This window comes from Cygnus olor, chromosome 1 (genome assembly GCF_009769625.2).
Source record: "Cygnus olor isolate bCygOlo1 chromosome 1, bCygOlo1.pri.v2, whole genome shotgun sequence".
NCBI classification, from domain to species: domain Eukaryota; kingdom Metazoa; phylum Chordata; class Aves; order Anseriformes; family Anatidae; genus Cygnus; species Cygnus olor.
Genome location: NC_049169.1, coordinates 199,981,830 through 199,998,328, shown reverse-complemented (window position 1 = coordinate 199,998,328; position 16,499 = coordinate 199,981,830). Strand labels below are relative to the sequence as shown.

At 41.2% G+C, this 16,499-nt stretch overlaps 1 protein-coding gene across 6 annotated transcripts in view; it reads right to left on the bottom strand.

The window, feature by feature from the left end:
- The window catches only part of NOX4 (NADPH oxidase 4), a 110,448-nt gene extending 99,127 nt beyond the window's left edge, over positions 1-11,321 (bottom strand). For 3 of the 6 annotated variants that reach the window (XM_040544282.1, XM_040544283.1, XM_040544287.1), the window contains exons 1-2: positions 11,020-11,078; positions 10,324-10,419 (exon numbers count right to left, since the gene is read on the bottom strand). In XM_040544282.1, the coding sequence (XP_040400216.1) occupies positions 10,324-10,419; positions 11,020-11,076 (153 nt within the window). In that variant the 5' untranslated portion in view covers positions 11,077-11,078. Of the gene's footprint in view, positions 1-10,323; positions 10,420-11,019; positions 11,218-11,279 lie in introns of those variants that run through there. The other 3 variants (XM_040544285.1, XM_040544286.1, XM_040544284.1) reach the window with 2 other exon arrangements.
- Positions 11,322-16,499: the final 5,178 nt, after the last annotated feature.

The following is a 16,499-nucleotide window of genomic DNA, read 5'->3' as shown; positions in this document are numbered from 1 at the left end:
CCTTGAAATCATTAAACTTAATAACAAGTAAAATGTCTCTATAACGTGCCACTTGCATATACAAAACTATCTCTATTTCCATTAATTATTCTTCCTCTAAAGGGAAATGAAAAATGAGCTATACACCTCATAAAAGCAATAAATTCAAAGCATGGTCATTAGAAGCATATAAGCAGCTTTATTAAAGCTTGCTGATGTGCTGCAGAATTTCAGTGATTAAATGAGCATGGTTTGAAAAACAAGAATATAGAACATTTATACAAAACTCAGAAGTAAACTTAAAAATTCTTGTAGCTCTTGATAAATGCCCAAAAGCCCAAAAAAAAAAAAAAGTGATACTCTAAAGTAAAGCAATTAGAAATTGATAGTAATTTCTATTACACAACCTAATCACTACTATTTCATATGGTCATGTATTATATGATCCAGTCACTATAGTGGGGTTCTGCAAGGCTCCATTTTAGGGCCATTTCTTTTTAGTATTTTCATAAACCTAATTTAGTGGGAGGTGTCCCTGCCCATGGCAGGGGTCGGCTTGGAACTAGATGATCTTTAAGGTTGCTTCCAACTGAAACTGTTCTGTGATTCTATGATTCTATGAAATAACTTGGACACAGGACTTGAAAGTATACTTATAAGCTTGCAGACCACACTAAATATGGAAGAGCTGTTAACTCCATTGAGGGTGGAGAAGCCTTGCAGAGAGATCTAGACAAATGATAGTGCTGGGCAATCACCAATTGTATGAAGTTTAACAAGAGCAAGTGCTGGATTCTGCACCAGGGAAGGGGCAACCCTGGCTGTATATACAGTCTGGGGGACAAGAGGCTGGAGAGGAGCCCCGCAGAAAGGTATGTGATGGTTCTGGTTGCCAGCAAGTTGAACATGAGCTAGCGGTGTGCCCTGGCAGCCAAAAGGGCCAACCCTGGAGTACATCCAGCACAGCATTGCTAGGTGGGCAAGGGAGGGATTGTCTTGCTCTGCTCAGTGCTGGTGCAGCCTCACCTTGAATACTGTGTGCAGTTCTGGGTGCCACAGTATGAAAAGGACATAAATCTAGTAGAGTGTGCAAAGGGCTACAAAGATGCTGATGGGTCCGGAGGTGAAGACATATGAGGATCAGCTGAGGCCCCTTGGTTTGTTCAGCCCAGAGCAGAGCAGGCTGAGGGGAGGCCTCATGGCGGCCTGCAGCTCCCTCACGAGGGGAGCGGAGGGGCAGGCGCTGAGCTCTGCTCTCTGGGGACAGCGACAGGACCCGAGGGAACGGCATGGAGCTGGGACAGGGGAGGGTCAGGCTGGGTGTTAGGGAAAGGTTCTTCACCAAGAGGGTGTTCAGGCACTGGGACAGGCTCCTCAGGGCAGTGGTCACAGCACTGAGGCTGCTGGAGTTCAAGGTTTTGAACAATGCTCTCAGACATAAGGCCTGATTTTTGGATGGTGCTGTGTATAGCCAGGAGTTGTACTCCATGATCATTATGGGTCCCTTCCAACTCAGGATATTCTATGATTCTGTGACCTACATGATACATCAAGAGCTTCTCAAAAATTTATGTTGTCTTCAAGTTTAAACATAAACCAGGCAAGGTATCAGTTATCCAAGACTTCCTTTATCAGGCACAACTATTCTATTTGGAAAACTTCAACCAAATAGTCTAATTTGGAATATTCTGAAGTAGAGTTACTTTTAAAGCATATAATATTAAATGAATAAAATGACTTCTTGTAAGAAATAAGGAAAATGACATGATCTAACTGGTACAAAAATGTTGAAGCAGCTGTAAGTAGAAAAAGATTAAGGAAAAACTTGGTTCCAGCTTTTCAAGTCCTTCCACAAATACAAGGAGACTACAGCATGAAATGTGGCTAGAGAACTTCTTAAAACTAAGTTTTCTGAGAAGATACATTTTTGTTTGTTTGTTTGTTTGTTTGTTTTTAAATCTAGCCTGGCTTGTCCATCATTAGTTTTGCATTACTTGCCATATAAATCCAGTTTTTGAAGAAAAAGCTATTGTTTCAAGTTACTGGAGTCACACTTTGATTTCACCAGTAATATAAAACTCATATTTTGTATGAACAACTCACGACATGCATCTTATAAGTATACAGACAGACAATGGAGGGTGCAGCAAAGGGAGAAGGAATATTACCCACCCTCTACTGAAATACAATATGCTGTAGTGAGGCTGTCAAAGAAGACACCCTACTAACCTCCTTTTGTGTTTTTCCATGCCACTATTTAACAAATAGCACATATTCATAACGCCATTCCTATGGAACAATGCCCTAACATTAATTCTAATTAAATGCTATCAACATACGCACAGTGGGAGAAAAGAAAAAAGCAGGAAACGAATTTTCCCAGTAATGCAGTGCACTTCTAGGAAAGTGTGATTGGAATAGTTTCATGAATGTCCAATTTTATTTCTTCAGAGTAAAGCTTAAATGAACCAATGTTTGCTGAAGCAAGCTCATGAACAATTTGAAAACAATGGTAAAGAAATACAGTTAGAAATTCTTAGAATCACAATTCATGCAAGACCCAGAAGAATAACAGAGTACTAAGTTTACTCTTAATATATATCCAAAGGCTTAAAATATCCCCATGAAACTAATTATTTCCAAATGGTTTCCAAGTGGTCTCTTTCTTGATTTCCTTTGCATTACCTGGGTGGCATAGAAACAAATTAACATAGTGCATTGCTGAATTGTTAATCAACAATAGAATAAAAGAAGGTATTTTGCTCCCAGGCAACTCATTGCTTCTAGAAGGGAATATATAGCCTCGTTAACTAGCTCAGAAGTAAGAGAAATATAATCCTCTCTTCTTCCTAAGATTATCGTTGTGTCAAGGAAAAAAAAAGTGTTATTTCATATTAGTAGCATATGAAATTGCTTTAGGATCAAAAAGAGAAATAAAACACATTCCCAAAAACTCTACTGGACACTCTCCTTCATCTAATTTCACTGATACCAAATCTAAGCAGTTGACAACCTCCTTCTGTACTCTGCATACCCAGTACAACACATACTGTTATCCCATTTCATGGAGGGGTGAAGAAGCATAGAAAAAGTAGAGGATTGATCAAATTCACAGAGGAAACCTGCGGCACCCATAGTACAGAACTGGACTCACTATAAACGTGAAGCTGGTACCCCAAAAACTAGGCAAGGTTTATTCTGCAGACAAGTATAAAGCAATCACAGACTTTTCCTCCTACACAGCAGCAAAGGGCTCCAGAGATATATAGTGCATGTACTCCAGATATCACTGCATGCTAACACAACATGCTAAGTAGAACAGAGAAGCAAAGAGTCAATTCTCATCACATGTTCTGAGCGTTGCCAGTAGCAAAGTTATGAAAATGTGCTTCTCCATAGCTAGGCAAAAACTTTGAGTATTTGGTTGAGGGCTAAAATAATTTGCTGCATACCTCAGAATTGCCCCAGTTTGTTAGCTATAAAAACAGTGAACATAAGCTGCAACTGCTGTGCAGAAAAATCCAGTATTCAATACGTGGTTGCAAAATGCATTGGAGAGGAGAATTCAGGAAGACTTCAGCATATATTACCCTGTCTCACCTTTTAAGACTACCTTGTGAGAAAAAAAAAAAGGCAGACCATCACAAATCCTTCCATACCTAAACGTGACATTTCTCTCATTCTCATACCTTCACTGTTTACATGCAACAATCCTAACCAAGTCATGATGGAGAAGGGACATCATACCTGATACTGTCTCTCTCTCTTTCTCTAGGCCCTTCTTTGAACTTCCTCAATCTTCTATGAGTTGAACTTGATGATGCCTGTGAGTCCTTTCAAATTCGGAATATTCTATGATTCTAGGATTCAGAACAACTTCAATGACTGTGGGAAGACCCATAAGCAACATGCTGTTCTAAAGACAGATTCTGAAGACCACCTCCCCAAATCAGTACCAGAGCTGCTAAAAATATTTATTTTCATAGGTGGGATAAACTGTGCTGCACAATGTGCCCCCATTTCACCTGACTTCCTTTTCTTCACAGAGTACTCCTTGTTTTGAAAAACAGAGCACAGATAATCTAAGATGAAGGACAGATCTGAATTCTACAGGATAGCTATATTACCCCCTAGGCATGCCAAATCTAGCTGGAGATTTAGAAAAAAAAAAAAAAAAAGGAAAGAAAAAAAAAGCAGCTGAATGAAAGGAAAATGTAAGAGTAGCAGAAATCTACTGGAACATGTGAAAACTTCTAAAAAAGGTTGACTTGGTCTTCTTCATGAGATGGAAGGTTTCAAGGCAGGACTATGTTAAATCACATCCTGTTGTACTGCAATCCTTTAAAATTACTTTAAGATTAAGTACTGTAACGTATCTGAATCACACCCGTAAAGAAAAATATATTACAAATAAACAAAAAACTAGCAGTTCTTTAAAAAAAAAAAACACAATTCTCTATGTCAACTCAAGTCTCAAGTTCAGTCTTTTCCCATGTATTTATGAATCAGAACTTGGATCTGACATTGTAGAAAGGGAGAAACATCAGGAGTGGATGGCAACAATATTTTTAATTCTTTTATGTAATACGGTTTATTTTCCCTGCACTAATGAGAATCAGTATTACCACCCTTCACTTGAACCTCACCTATCAGGTATTCCTTAATGACTTTCCTTCTCTTTCTGTTCACATATTTAGGTCATGTTCTCATTTCATATACAGTCCCTTTGTGCTAGATGTACTCCTCATTATGCTTAAATCAGTCACACAATCTGAAGAAAGTAACTGTCTTAAACTGGAATTTTGTATTAGCTTCCAACTTCTCTGATAATCTCCAAAAATAGTGCATTCACTTAGATTTCAGACCAAATGTTCGTATTTATTAATCAGTTAATTTAATCTGTTATAATCCTGACCCCAGGAAATCTAATAAAAAATACTTTTTGTCAGTGTTGCTAAATTACAGGTTTCTTTTTGTGCCAGGCAGAATGACACACACAAGGCCTGGAAGAGATTACAAGTTATCTTCCAGACTGAGTGTTTGACTCACCCTTCTGCAGCAATATCAAAGTGTGACAGCATTTTGTGTGTTAATTAGCAACAACAGCTTGAACAGTTGATCGTGTGAGATGCAGCAAGATCTCAACTACTGAAGGTCAGTCATGAAATCAAGAGATTAAGAATACTCGAGCCCCCCAGGAGGGCCACAACACACTGCAACACAGGGCCATAGCAGTAAGTTACTTATTGCCATATCTGAGTCACAGTCACACAGAAGTGATCTTATACCTGCTACTAAGGCTCCCTTTACGCTGAATGATTTCCCCCTACCATAACACAGTGGATAATATGGTCTGTAAAAACAGTCTTCTGGAATGTAATGAAGCTATTTTAAGACCTGCCACTGTTGGCCTACTACAGGAAACCTACGTTCAACCAAATAAACATTTTGGTCATAATTACGCTCTGTTCTACAGAGTATTGCACCATGATCATCTTGGAAGTAGGAGCAGTGATGTCAACAGGACATGGTATTTTTAACATATACAGTGGTAAAAATTTCAGCACTCCTTTAAGAGGTACCTCTACTATACTCCCATTATTAAAAGTTTCGCAAGAAGTTCTTCAAAGGTGGAAGTTCTTTCATAAATGGTAACAATTTAGATGTCCTTCACAGGACAACTGCCACTTGACCTTAAAAAAAACAACACAAACAATGACCACAAAAACCAAGTAAATACAAGAACTGTACGTCGAAAAAAAAAAAAAAAAAAAAAATTATAAACACATTGGTTTATAACTGAAACTAATCTTAGCAATAATGCTGATCTGTGGAATGTCCAGGAAGGACAGAGGGATGAAAGAAAAATGTTTTAGCAAACAAAAAATCATGAATGAGGCAAAGAGAACATGAGAAAATATCTGTTTATAGTTCAAGGGGACTATCAAGAGAAGGTCTTGTGGATTAATGGCCTCGGTCTTCACAAGGAAATCCTGTTTACATACACACCTATATAGCTTCCATAGTAACCTAACTCTATTAGTAAACATTTTTGCTACATGTAGCACCTTGAAGAACAAATCCCAAATAGACTAGTTACAAAACAAATAGCAGAAACACACTAATATTAAAGAATATAAAGGGTCAAGATACACAGTTCCCTTCAACGTTTACATGTGTAGGGGAAACACGCTGCACGGCCAATGCATAAGGATCAACGAAAGCAGAATTTGGCAAAATTACCAAAATCTTTACTGTCATAATAAATTAGCAGAGACAAATTTCCATTTGATGCTAGAACATCCAGAATGTATTCCAGGTAGTAAATAAAGATGACATAAATGTAATGCACAGTACAGCCAGCACAGTAAGAAGGTAGCAACTGTATAGATAAAGTGAGAAAGCACTTTCCTTTTCAGTCCCATTTTCAGTTATTCAATCCTTTCCCAAGAAGACCCTTTCTGAGAATGCATTTTCTCCACTTCGGTGTGAAACCCAGAAGCTTATCTCATGTATTAATGTCCATTTAACTACATTAGATTTACTTGATCAAGGACTAGTGAGTGAAAAGGGAAAGAAAGACCTTTTATGCTATGACAAAATGAGTCCAATGCTGAAGTCAAGCACCAAGAAAAAGATACTTTGTTTAATGCTGTTAAAAGCAAGGTTTGAGTTCTACACTAAGGCCAATACTGAACACGGGACTAAATTTGTTGGTCAGATGCAAGCAAGCTTGTTGGGAAAAAAAAAGAAAAAAAAAAAGAAGAAAGAGAAAAAAGCCAAGATTATGTGAAGGGATAAATCTGGAAGTCTGCAGGGAAATAAATCATCTGGACAATTTACCTGACTGAGCAAACAGAACCTCCAACAATGAAAATTCTGGACTCAAATCAGGTTATCTATGGATTTTCCTTTCTGTAATTCACATCTACTATGTCTTGTTGTATCTATCATAAACACAGGGATGAGAATATGCCTTTCCACTTTCCCATACTCTTAAGTAATCAGAGCCTGTTGTGTTCCTACCCATCCTCCTCTTCTTTAGGCTACTTAATGCCAAAAGTTTACACTTCCTAAATTATGAAAATTTGAGTTTCTTTATCTGTATCATGTTCCTGAACCAGCAGCAACGAATATATTCATGGAGTAAAACTATGATCTGCAGTGCTACAAGTAATTAAGTATCGGAAAAGACAGCTCATCAAGGCAGAAGTACTTGGAAGGGTTTTACATCTACCAGGTTCTTGTTTAACTTATTCTGCAAGAATCATATACTCACAGAATTGTTCAGGTTGGATGGGGCCTTGGGAAGTCTCTTTTCCAACCTCCGGCTTCAAGTACGTTCAACACCAAACTCAGACTAAGTTTGCCCAGTGCTTTTGCCCAGTCAATTTTGCAGCATGAAGGGACATGCTTTAGTGATGGGACTCAGTACGTAGGATTGATGGTTGGACCTGATGATCCTGAAGGTCTTTTCCATCCTAAATAATTCTATGATCCTTTGAAAACCTTCAGGGATGGAAATTCCACAACGAAGAGTTCATGGCCTCCTCAGCAAGATTCAAACTGAGCAAAGCGGTAATGTTTGACAACATAAATTTACCCACTAAATTTTGTGGTGTAGAATGATGTGCTCTTCCTAACCACTTCACTGTCTCTGACTTATTTATTCTCTTCATGCTCCCTGGACACCACTGTGTTATTGTTGCCTTTTTGCAGATATAGAATTAAGCATCAGAAAGATTCAGAGATGTATCTGAGTTTAGATAACAATATTTTTTAAATTGTTAAAATAATTGTAAAATAATTTTAAAATCCCGTGCTAAGTATCTTGTTTAAGTTTGCAGAGGATACAATTGGCAAGGAACAAAAACAAGCTTCCGTCTGTAGAAGGCTGATGGAAAGTGAACCATTTCAGTGACCACTGAGGAAAGAATAACCTCATTCTTCTTCACATATGAATGAAAAGAAATGACATGAAAACATAGCAGAGTCGAATATATTCTGGATATTCAGTCCAAGATTTCATTTTATTATCACAATCTCGTTTCCTATGTCAACTCTTCTTTTTCTCTGTCCTGTTACTTGCTAAACAATAAATTAGTGGTTGTAAATCTTTTATTGCTGCAAGTGAGGAAATTCTTAAGATTTTACATTAACACAGAATACAAAAAGAGAAAAAAAAAGTCTTTAATAGACCTCACTGAGAAACACGAGACTTTTTTTTAATTAAAAAAAAAAAAAAAGCCATTCCTTTCTGCCATTAGTTGTTGCCTGGTTGGAAAAAGAAACTAATTTTCAGGAAAGTATTTGTTAAACAAGTTCAACCTGTTAAGACTAAAACAAACAAACAGAAAACACAACAACTGTTGAATTACAATTGATGAATTTTCATCTAGATGTCAGAAATTTTAAATATCAAGAAATAGCTCACAGAGACACTGCAAGCCACTCACCAATGTATGGAACAGAACTCAGGCTAGTTATGGAGACAGGCCAGAAAATGGCCAGTGGCTATGCAAACCAATGTAGAGGTGCAAAAATCCACATGGATTTTTAAAAGCAGCTGTAGTATGGCTGTGCTTACTCTCTGTTTCCTGAAGAGGCTAAAATTGTTTTGCAAGGCTTGTAAAAATTGAGCGCAATCTGTATGATTTATGCACACAAATAAATATATTAAAAAGAAAGGAGAAACCTAACTTTGGCATCCAAAACTTGTACTTAGACAAACTGTAAGTAAGTGAGTTTTGAAAATGTTTTAGTCTTTACTGTTTTCAAAGTTTTAAAATTACTTTCGAAGCTTTGACTAAAAGTATCTTTTAGACTTCACTTTCCTCCTTATTTTAAAAAATGTCTAAATTTCCACAGTTAAAGATGTTGTGTTAGACTAACTCAAACACATGGCCTTCTGGTCCTCAATTCCTAACCAAGACAATGAATCTGTCGCTTGAATCATCTCACAGGTTCTGAATACCCAGATCCAACTGCATTACACTACTTTGTGTGTTTTTCATTTTGAAGCGGAAGAAAACCAAAAAATGGCCAGACGATGAGCTGGTACAAGGCAGACGAGTCTTCTGAATTGAAAGGAACTTTGCTGATTGATATCAGCTGACAATCTGGCCCAACATGTTGACCCAAGAACATTCACTTTATAAACAACTGACTTGCCCTGCCAGGAACAAAATCTCTTCTCAAATGGATGCAGTGGGCTGCAAAGCCATTGGACATTATCATAAAATTAAACATGTTTTCATGTTTTTTCCCCATGAAACATCATAATCATGAACTATTTAAGTATTTTAATTCCTGTGTTTTTGCACTTTGCTAAGATTCACTTCTTGGAACACAACTGAGTCAGCCAGAAGGAGAAAAAAAAAGAGAGAGAGACAAGTACAATCTAGTCAACTCACTTTCAAGCAAGTTTCACAAAAACTTATGGAACTGGTTAGCTATGGCATTGCTATCCAGCATATGAAAAAATATACCCTGGATCTACCAAAGATAAAACCTGGAAGTTCTACGGCAGGTTAGGATGTGCATCATCTGTGCTTCAGCCCCATGTCAATTTGCCCATTTAAATCCATTCCCAAGCACGGCATAGTGTCACAAAGCATCACCTTATTCCTTCATTTGTACTTGGATTCTAAAATTCTGAGCAACCTTATAGAATTTTTCATAAAATTGTTATCACTTAATCTGTCCCTTTGATCAGAAGTCATTTCAAGCAACTGTGACCATGTAACTGGATATGGTACAGGCCCATATCTCACTTCCCAAAGTTATCTTTTTGGGTTGTTCTGGTAGTTGTGGATGTTACCCTTGCCAGATCAAAATAGCCAAGTCTTCATTAAATCATTCAGATTCCAAGACTGTTTTCAGAAAATAAAACTAAAATTACATATAACGACGAAGATTTACACAGAACATAGAATTCAGGAGGATGACAACTTGAGATTGAAAAGAACTAAAACTTATCATGAGTTCCTTCAGCAAATTAAGACTAAAAGGAGCATAAGCCCATAAGCCTGGCTAATGTTTTGATGACAAAAGTTGAGCTCCGGTCTGCAGAGCACGTTTGTGTCCTGTGAGACCGCCTGCAGCTGGGGACGTGGGAAGGGAGGAAAGGAGGGGAAAGTCCCACACTTCAGTGACTCTTTTTCAACACTGTCAACCTTCTACTCCTAAATAACTGTCAGCAGCCTCCCAGTAATTTCCTACCTGATCTTTCCCCACTTTTGCAGGCAGTTTGCGTCATCCTTGATTAGCAAATGCATTCTGTCCCCTTTCCCTTCTCCCAGCATCCCAACTTCCAGAGCAAAATGGAACGGCCAGGTCACTCACCCCTAACATCTGATGCAAATAATAGTACTGGAGCCCTCGATAATAGAGCAGGAAGGTTTTCCAGAAGAGCCACACATTGAGAGAGAGCCAGAAAAACTAAAAGAGAAACAAGAGATTGTCAGTGGAAGTTATACATACAAACTTTCCAGTTTTCATTTCATTTGCAAGTTATATGCACATAGTTTCATAAAGAGTTTTAAGTGGAATGAGACAACAAAATTCACATTTAACAGAAATATTTTAAAAGCAGCACCCTTGAAGTGATAGGTGGGAAGTTTCACTGCCCCTAGAAGCCACAGAGGTGCAGCTCGGTGAGTGAGCACCAGCCACCGCCGGCACAGCCCCTGCAGCACCACTACCCCCTGCCTCCAGCCGGCCACCGCCGTTCGGGACCCTGGGAACACAAACCGGCAACAAAGCGAGACAAAGGGAGGAAGAGTGCCACCCCACACCCCCCGACCCCCCTTCTTCCCCAAATTCTCCCCCCGAAGGCGGCCAGCAGTGGCATTGTCCCAAATACAAACGTCCCCACGTGTGCAGCCCAGCGGCAGCCGCACGCCTCCCGCCGCCATCCCCCAAAGCACCCCCGGCACCGGGACGGCTCCAGGCACCCCCCCTTTCTCCTCGGCTCACCCCTTTTTCACCCCTTTTCTCTTCGTTTCACCCCTTCTCCCCAGAGGCGCCCGGCAGCCCTACCAAAAAGAGGTGCTTGCTCCCCTCGTTGGCCAGCCAGCTCCTCCAGGACACCGCCATGGTGCCTCAAGTGTGTGTGGGGGGGCGGGGTGCAGGGGATCTGCCCACCACAAAAAGCACCGGCACGACCCGGGAACGAGGTTTAGGGGTGCGACGGGAGGGTGAGCCCTCCTTTTCAGCCGGGCTCAGCCGGTCCTCCCCTCTCCCCACCCCTCACCACCCGCCCTGTCTTCCGGCCGCCGGGGCGTGCGCTGCGATCTTACACGGCCCTTACACGGCCCCTACACGGTCCCGCCGCCCCTTTGTCCGCGGTCAGCCCCGGGTCCCTCAGGGGAGCTCGGCGGCGGCCGCCCCCCTGGGAGGGTTCAGGGGGAAAACAAAGAGGCCGCCCGAGGAGCCGCTCTTAGGGCCGCCCTTGGGGTCCCTGGGCAGATCCTGCTGGTGTCATTTCCATCCTGCTCCCTCAGGTGGCCGGGGAAGAGGTGGGATACAGGTCCCGGCACCGAGCCCCCTCAGCTTGCTTCGTCCCGGCTGTGTGGAGCACAGAAGGGCTTGGGTCCGGAGGGACCCTAAAAACACCATCCAGTTCCACCCCCCTGCCATGTGCAGGGACACTTCCCACCACACCAGGGTGCCCAAAGCCCCATCCAACGTGGCCTTGAACACCTCCAAGGCTGGGGCACAATCACACCCCAGGCCCAAGGACGGGTGCCCAGGTTCTCACTCCTCCACCTTGCTACCGGTGTGCTTTCTGTGGTGGTCATCAGATTTTGGTTTGGCTAAGGTTTCTTTGAATGGAGGTCACACTGGATACTGATTTTAACATGAAAGCTTTAAAAAGGCGTTGCTACCAGCAGCTTTCAAACACAACACCCCTTGTGAGTCACCAGGGGACCTTCCACTCCGCAGCAGGCATTGTGGTGCACAGGGCTGCTCCTTGAGATGGCGGTGGTGACAGCTGACAGCAGGGCAAGCCTGTTTCTTCAGGAGATGCCAAGTCCAAGGAGCAGCCCACAGAAGTCTCGTGCAGTCCAACTTGAGCTGGCCGTCTTCCTCTAACAACTGGGAAAGTTGCCATGTTGTCTGTTCCTTATGATCCAGATAACAAGGGTCCAGCTAAAACTGGGAGGAAGCAAAGCACCATCCTTTTCCAGTCCCTATAAAGACGGAGAGAGTGCCTGACCTATGTGTGCCCCTAAGGAGTATGAATAGGATGTGGTTCCTGTGAAAATCAGCTGGGGGTATTTTGGCTGTGGTAGAAGCCCAGTCTCAGAAAGTGGCAGGATTTCTGCAGCTGCAGAAGGTGAAGTTTTGGAAAAGCAGGACAGAGGAGAGCAGTTATTTTGCATCATCAAATGACCCTAAAAGGAGAGTTGGTGAAAGAGAAAATACGTATCTGGAAATTTAAAGCTCACCAGAACCATAGTTTGATGCCAAAGCAGCGCTAACTGCAAATGAAATACCATAGTTTATGTATCTTGTTTGCTATTTCCACTCAGTTCCTCATTTCTCTTGGAACATAAAGACAAATGGAAGCTGCTTACAGAGAACCAGATGATGAAACTTCCCTAGGCAAGCATGTCAAAGCCAGAATGACAGAAAATAAAACTTGTAGGATATGTCATGCCTAATAACATGGGGCCTTGGCTAAAGCTCAAGCCTGAGCAAGCACAAACAAAACCAAAATAATATGCCTATGCCATATGCTATACTTCAAAATACCGTTAGAAATGTCTCTGGAAAATCAGCTCATGCAGGATTTGACTGCCCACTCGCATGAAGCTGATGACTCACACTCCAGCAACTGTACTTCACTGCCCACTTACGAGCACCACACCGCACGTGGAGTACATGACTCATGCTCCTGTCGGCATTGGATCCTACAGCATTTCTAGGTACACAGCGAGGAATGTGCTTTTGCAGAAAATGTCTGCCTCTCTTTCTCCCTAGGAACAGCCAAAGGTTTTGAACTGGTGTCCTAAGAACAGTCTGACAGAGAGCAGGGCTGACCTTAGGACAACTTTGTTCTTCCTCCACAGAAAAGACTGTTTGCAAGTGGCTGAATCAACATGCCTTCTCAGGTGTTTCTGGAAGTTTCTGTCTTCTTTCTTTGTTTTAAACAACCCCAGAGATATCTGAGCATGTGTTTTAAACTTTTTGGAAGGAGTACTCAGAAATGGCTGTAGATATAACTTGAGTAACTGCAAAAGTTATATGACTCTTAAAGGTCATTTGAGCACCAGCTCATCTCTTCTTGTCTTCCTTAACATCCATTCTCCAGTTAGAACAATCTTTTGCTTTGTCCTACCAGCTGGACACACCGCTGTCAAAGCAGGCAGTCCCTCTTAAGGACTGAGCACCTACTTTTCTTTCGAGGTTGTTTCTCCTGCATCAGCAGTCACCCTGACTCCACATTCACCTTCAAGTCTACATCCCATCAACATCTGCAACACTCAAATCTACACTCCCAGAGCTTATCCAGCTACTTTACACTGGTTTGCTGAAGTGTTGTAGGATTAGAGATGTGTTGTATTAGAGATGTATTGCATATCACAGATATGACTTAAAAGGCTTTTGGTGCCTGAATTTTCCTCAAGTACCTGAGAGTGATCCAGAATCTAATCACCTAAACTTCCAGTTATCTCCATCTTTCAGCATATCATGATCATCCTGCAAGCTCCTGCAGTGACTGCCCGCATTGCAAGGACAACTCTGTGTCCATCAAGTCTGCAGAGAGATCTGGGGACCACACTGGCTCTGTTGCAATCTAGATTAAGGCACGCAAGCCCTGAATTCTGCCAAAGGGGACTGACCCACTCTGCCCAGTATTTATCCTTAATACTGGGCTCACGGGAAGAGAGGGAAATGTTTTACTGGTTTCACCACAGAGCACAGGAAAAGTGGTTTCAGCCTAACAGCTAAAGAACTTGCTCAGCTGTGGGAGAACTGGAGCACAAAGAACTGAAGCCATTGCATTCCCATTCCAGGAAGGTTTCCTAACCACTGCACTTCACCAGGGTCAAGGAAGGGAGCAACCTCCAGGTGAGCCACTGTGCAGCCAGGAAAGCATGGGGGGGAGCAGAAGGAAAATCAGAAAGGGAGGCTGGCCAAGTGGTAACAGCATGCATCTAAGGAAGGGAGATGATCATTGAGGAAGAGGAGATTTGGGACACTGGTTCTATTTTCCACTGGAAGACAAAATACTGAGCAAATTAAAAATGTTCAGGAGAAAACTGAAATCACGTGAGAAGACAAATGGACAGGTTACCCCATAAACAACTTGTATTTTGTAGAACTTTCTTATTAAATTTAGGCTACATGCTGTTTGTGTTTATCTGTTTCCTGTTACTCTAATGTGTAGGCACAACAAAAGTGTAAAATAGCGATCAAAATGCATGTCACTATTAAGGTCTGTGCCATCTGAGTAATATCCTGTGCAACAGCATGTGTTTTTTATGGCATTACATGTTGTGTCATTTCTTTCCTTTTTTGAAACTGGATCTTTACATTTGCTGCATACCACAAGATCAACTTTCTTGTATGTTCCCTGACTGACTCGGAGGCCTCCCTAGGGTGAAATGCTTCTCCAGGTTTGGATGACAGCCAAGTTTATTAATTTCATTGAAGCTACAGTGATTCACGGCAATACATTATTTACAGCTGCCACGGTGTCTGGGAGCGTTAGGTATGGCCCAGGCCCGCACTTTGCCTTACCTGTCAGAAAGCAAAACCTATGTACAAAGACTTGAAACAAGGAATCAGACAACGGTAGATGGAGGCGTGATCCTCAATTCCCATAGACACAGCAAAAGCAGCAGCAAGGCACGAGTGTACTGGTAGCATTAGCAGGCCATGCTTTGCTTCAGTTGAAAGTCTCCCCTCGACCAAGCCACTCAGACACCGCTCAGCTCCCCGCTACAAGCATTAAGTTCAAAATACGACGGGAGGTCCTACAGTATTTTGTCCTCAAATAACCTCCTACACATTCCTGATTCAAACAAGAAAGATAGCATGACAACTCCAACACACGGCAACATCGTTCATCATGAAAGAATGCAAGCACATAGCACACAAGGAAAATGTGTATAATAAATACAGCTGGAGTGCATTCCGCAACAGTTTGAGAGAAATGTCAGTTACATTTATTTTTCCAACTGTTTGGAAGACCTTCTCAAACACTTGCTTCAGAACTGAACCCCGTATCTAGGGATAATGAATACACAGCATCTTATACCTTTTTGAAAGGCTTTAGGTTCGATTCACCTTACACCAAATATTGAGACTTTCCTTGATTTCAGTAGGAGTGGGAACCAGGCCTGAGAACAGTGCTGAGGTTAAAAACATATCTTGCATTGATTTTAGAGGTTAAAGGAATTATTGTATTCCCCCAAACAGGCATTCTAGAGATTATTTCTGTATTTGACCAACCAACTCAGTTTGAGTTGAGCAGTTCTTTTTAGAAAAATAGCTAGCCTTATTTTAAAACTCTTAAGGAGTGAAATAAATACAACCTACCACGCTAAATGATCTCTTTATTAATTCTTCTTCTTTTTTTTTTTTTTTTCTCTCTCTTTCTTTTAGGGACATGGTTTGGTGGGTGATAGTGGTGGTAGGGGGGTGGTTGGACCAGATGATCTTGGAGGTCTTTTCCAACCTTAATGATTCTAGGATTCTGTGAGTCTATGTTTCTATATTTTAGACCTAACAAGACTAAAACCATTATGGGAGCACAGGCGGTATTGTGTATTTTGATGTTACACCAAAACAAGTCCACCCTCAGAAATCCCTTTTCTCTTCAGTTTCATATAACATTATCATGTCGCCTTTTTATGTTTCCTCCCAAACTAAATAGACCGAGCATTCAGTTCTTAATTCTTCCCTCTGAGACAAGGTTTCCAGAGTTGAAGGTATTTCAGAAGACATTTCATCTTCCTTTCTGAAGGGGGAAACCCAACTTTTTATATAACAGTCCAAAATCAGCCTCACTAATATTATATGTAGGAGTACTAGTATCTTAATACTTCACAGGATATTTCTGTGCTTATATGCCAAGTTACTGCATTTGCCAATTTAGTTACAGCACTGCACTGAAGATTACTAATGCTTCCAAACCATTAATAAAAGCTATTGAACAGAGCTGGTGTGGAAAAAAAAAAAAAAAAAAGTTATTGAACAATCATACTAACACACCACCACTGAATAACAATCCCTTGTGATATGCACTTAATAAAAAAATGATGTTCTTTGAAGAGAAGCCAAAGATTTAATGGAATTATTAATAACTGAGTCTTGGAACAATCCAAGAAATAAGTAAAATCTGGGCAAGAAGTCATATCAGCACAGCCACTTCTCAAGTGGAAGGGGAAAGCTGGTTGAGAGTGCACAGCAATACTCAAGACAAAACATCAAACATTCTTTTACATGTCTGCATCCAAGGTGGCATAGTGCACGCTTACATTGTGCCAGGGCATCCTGATCCAGTG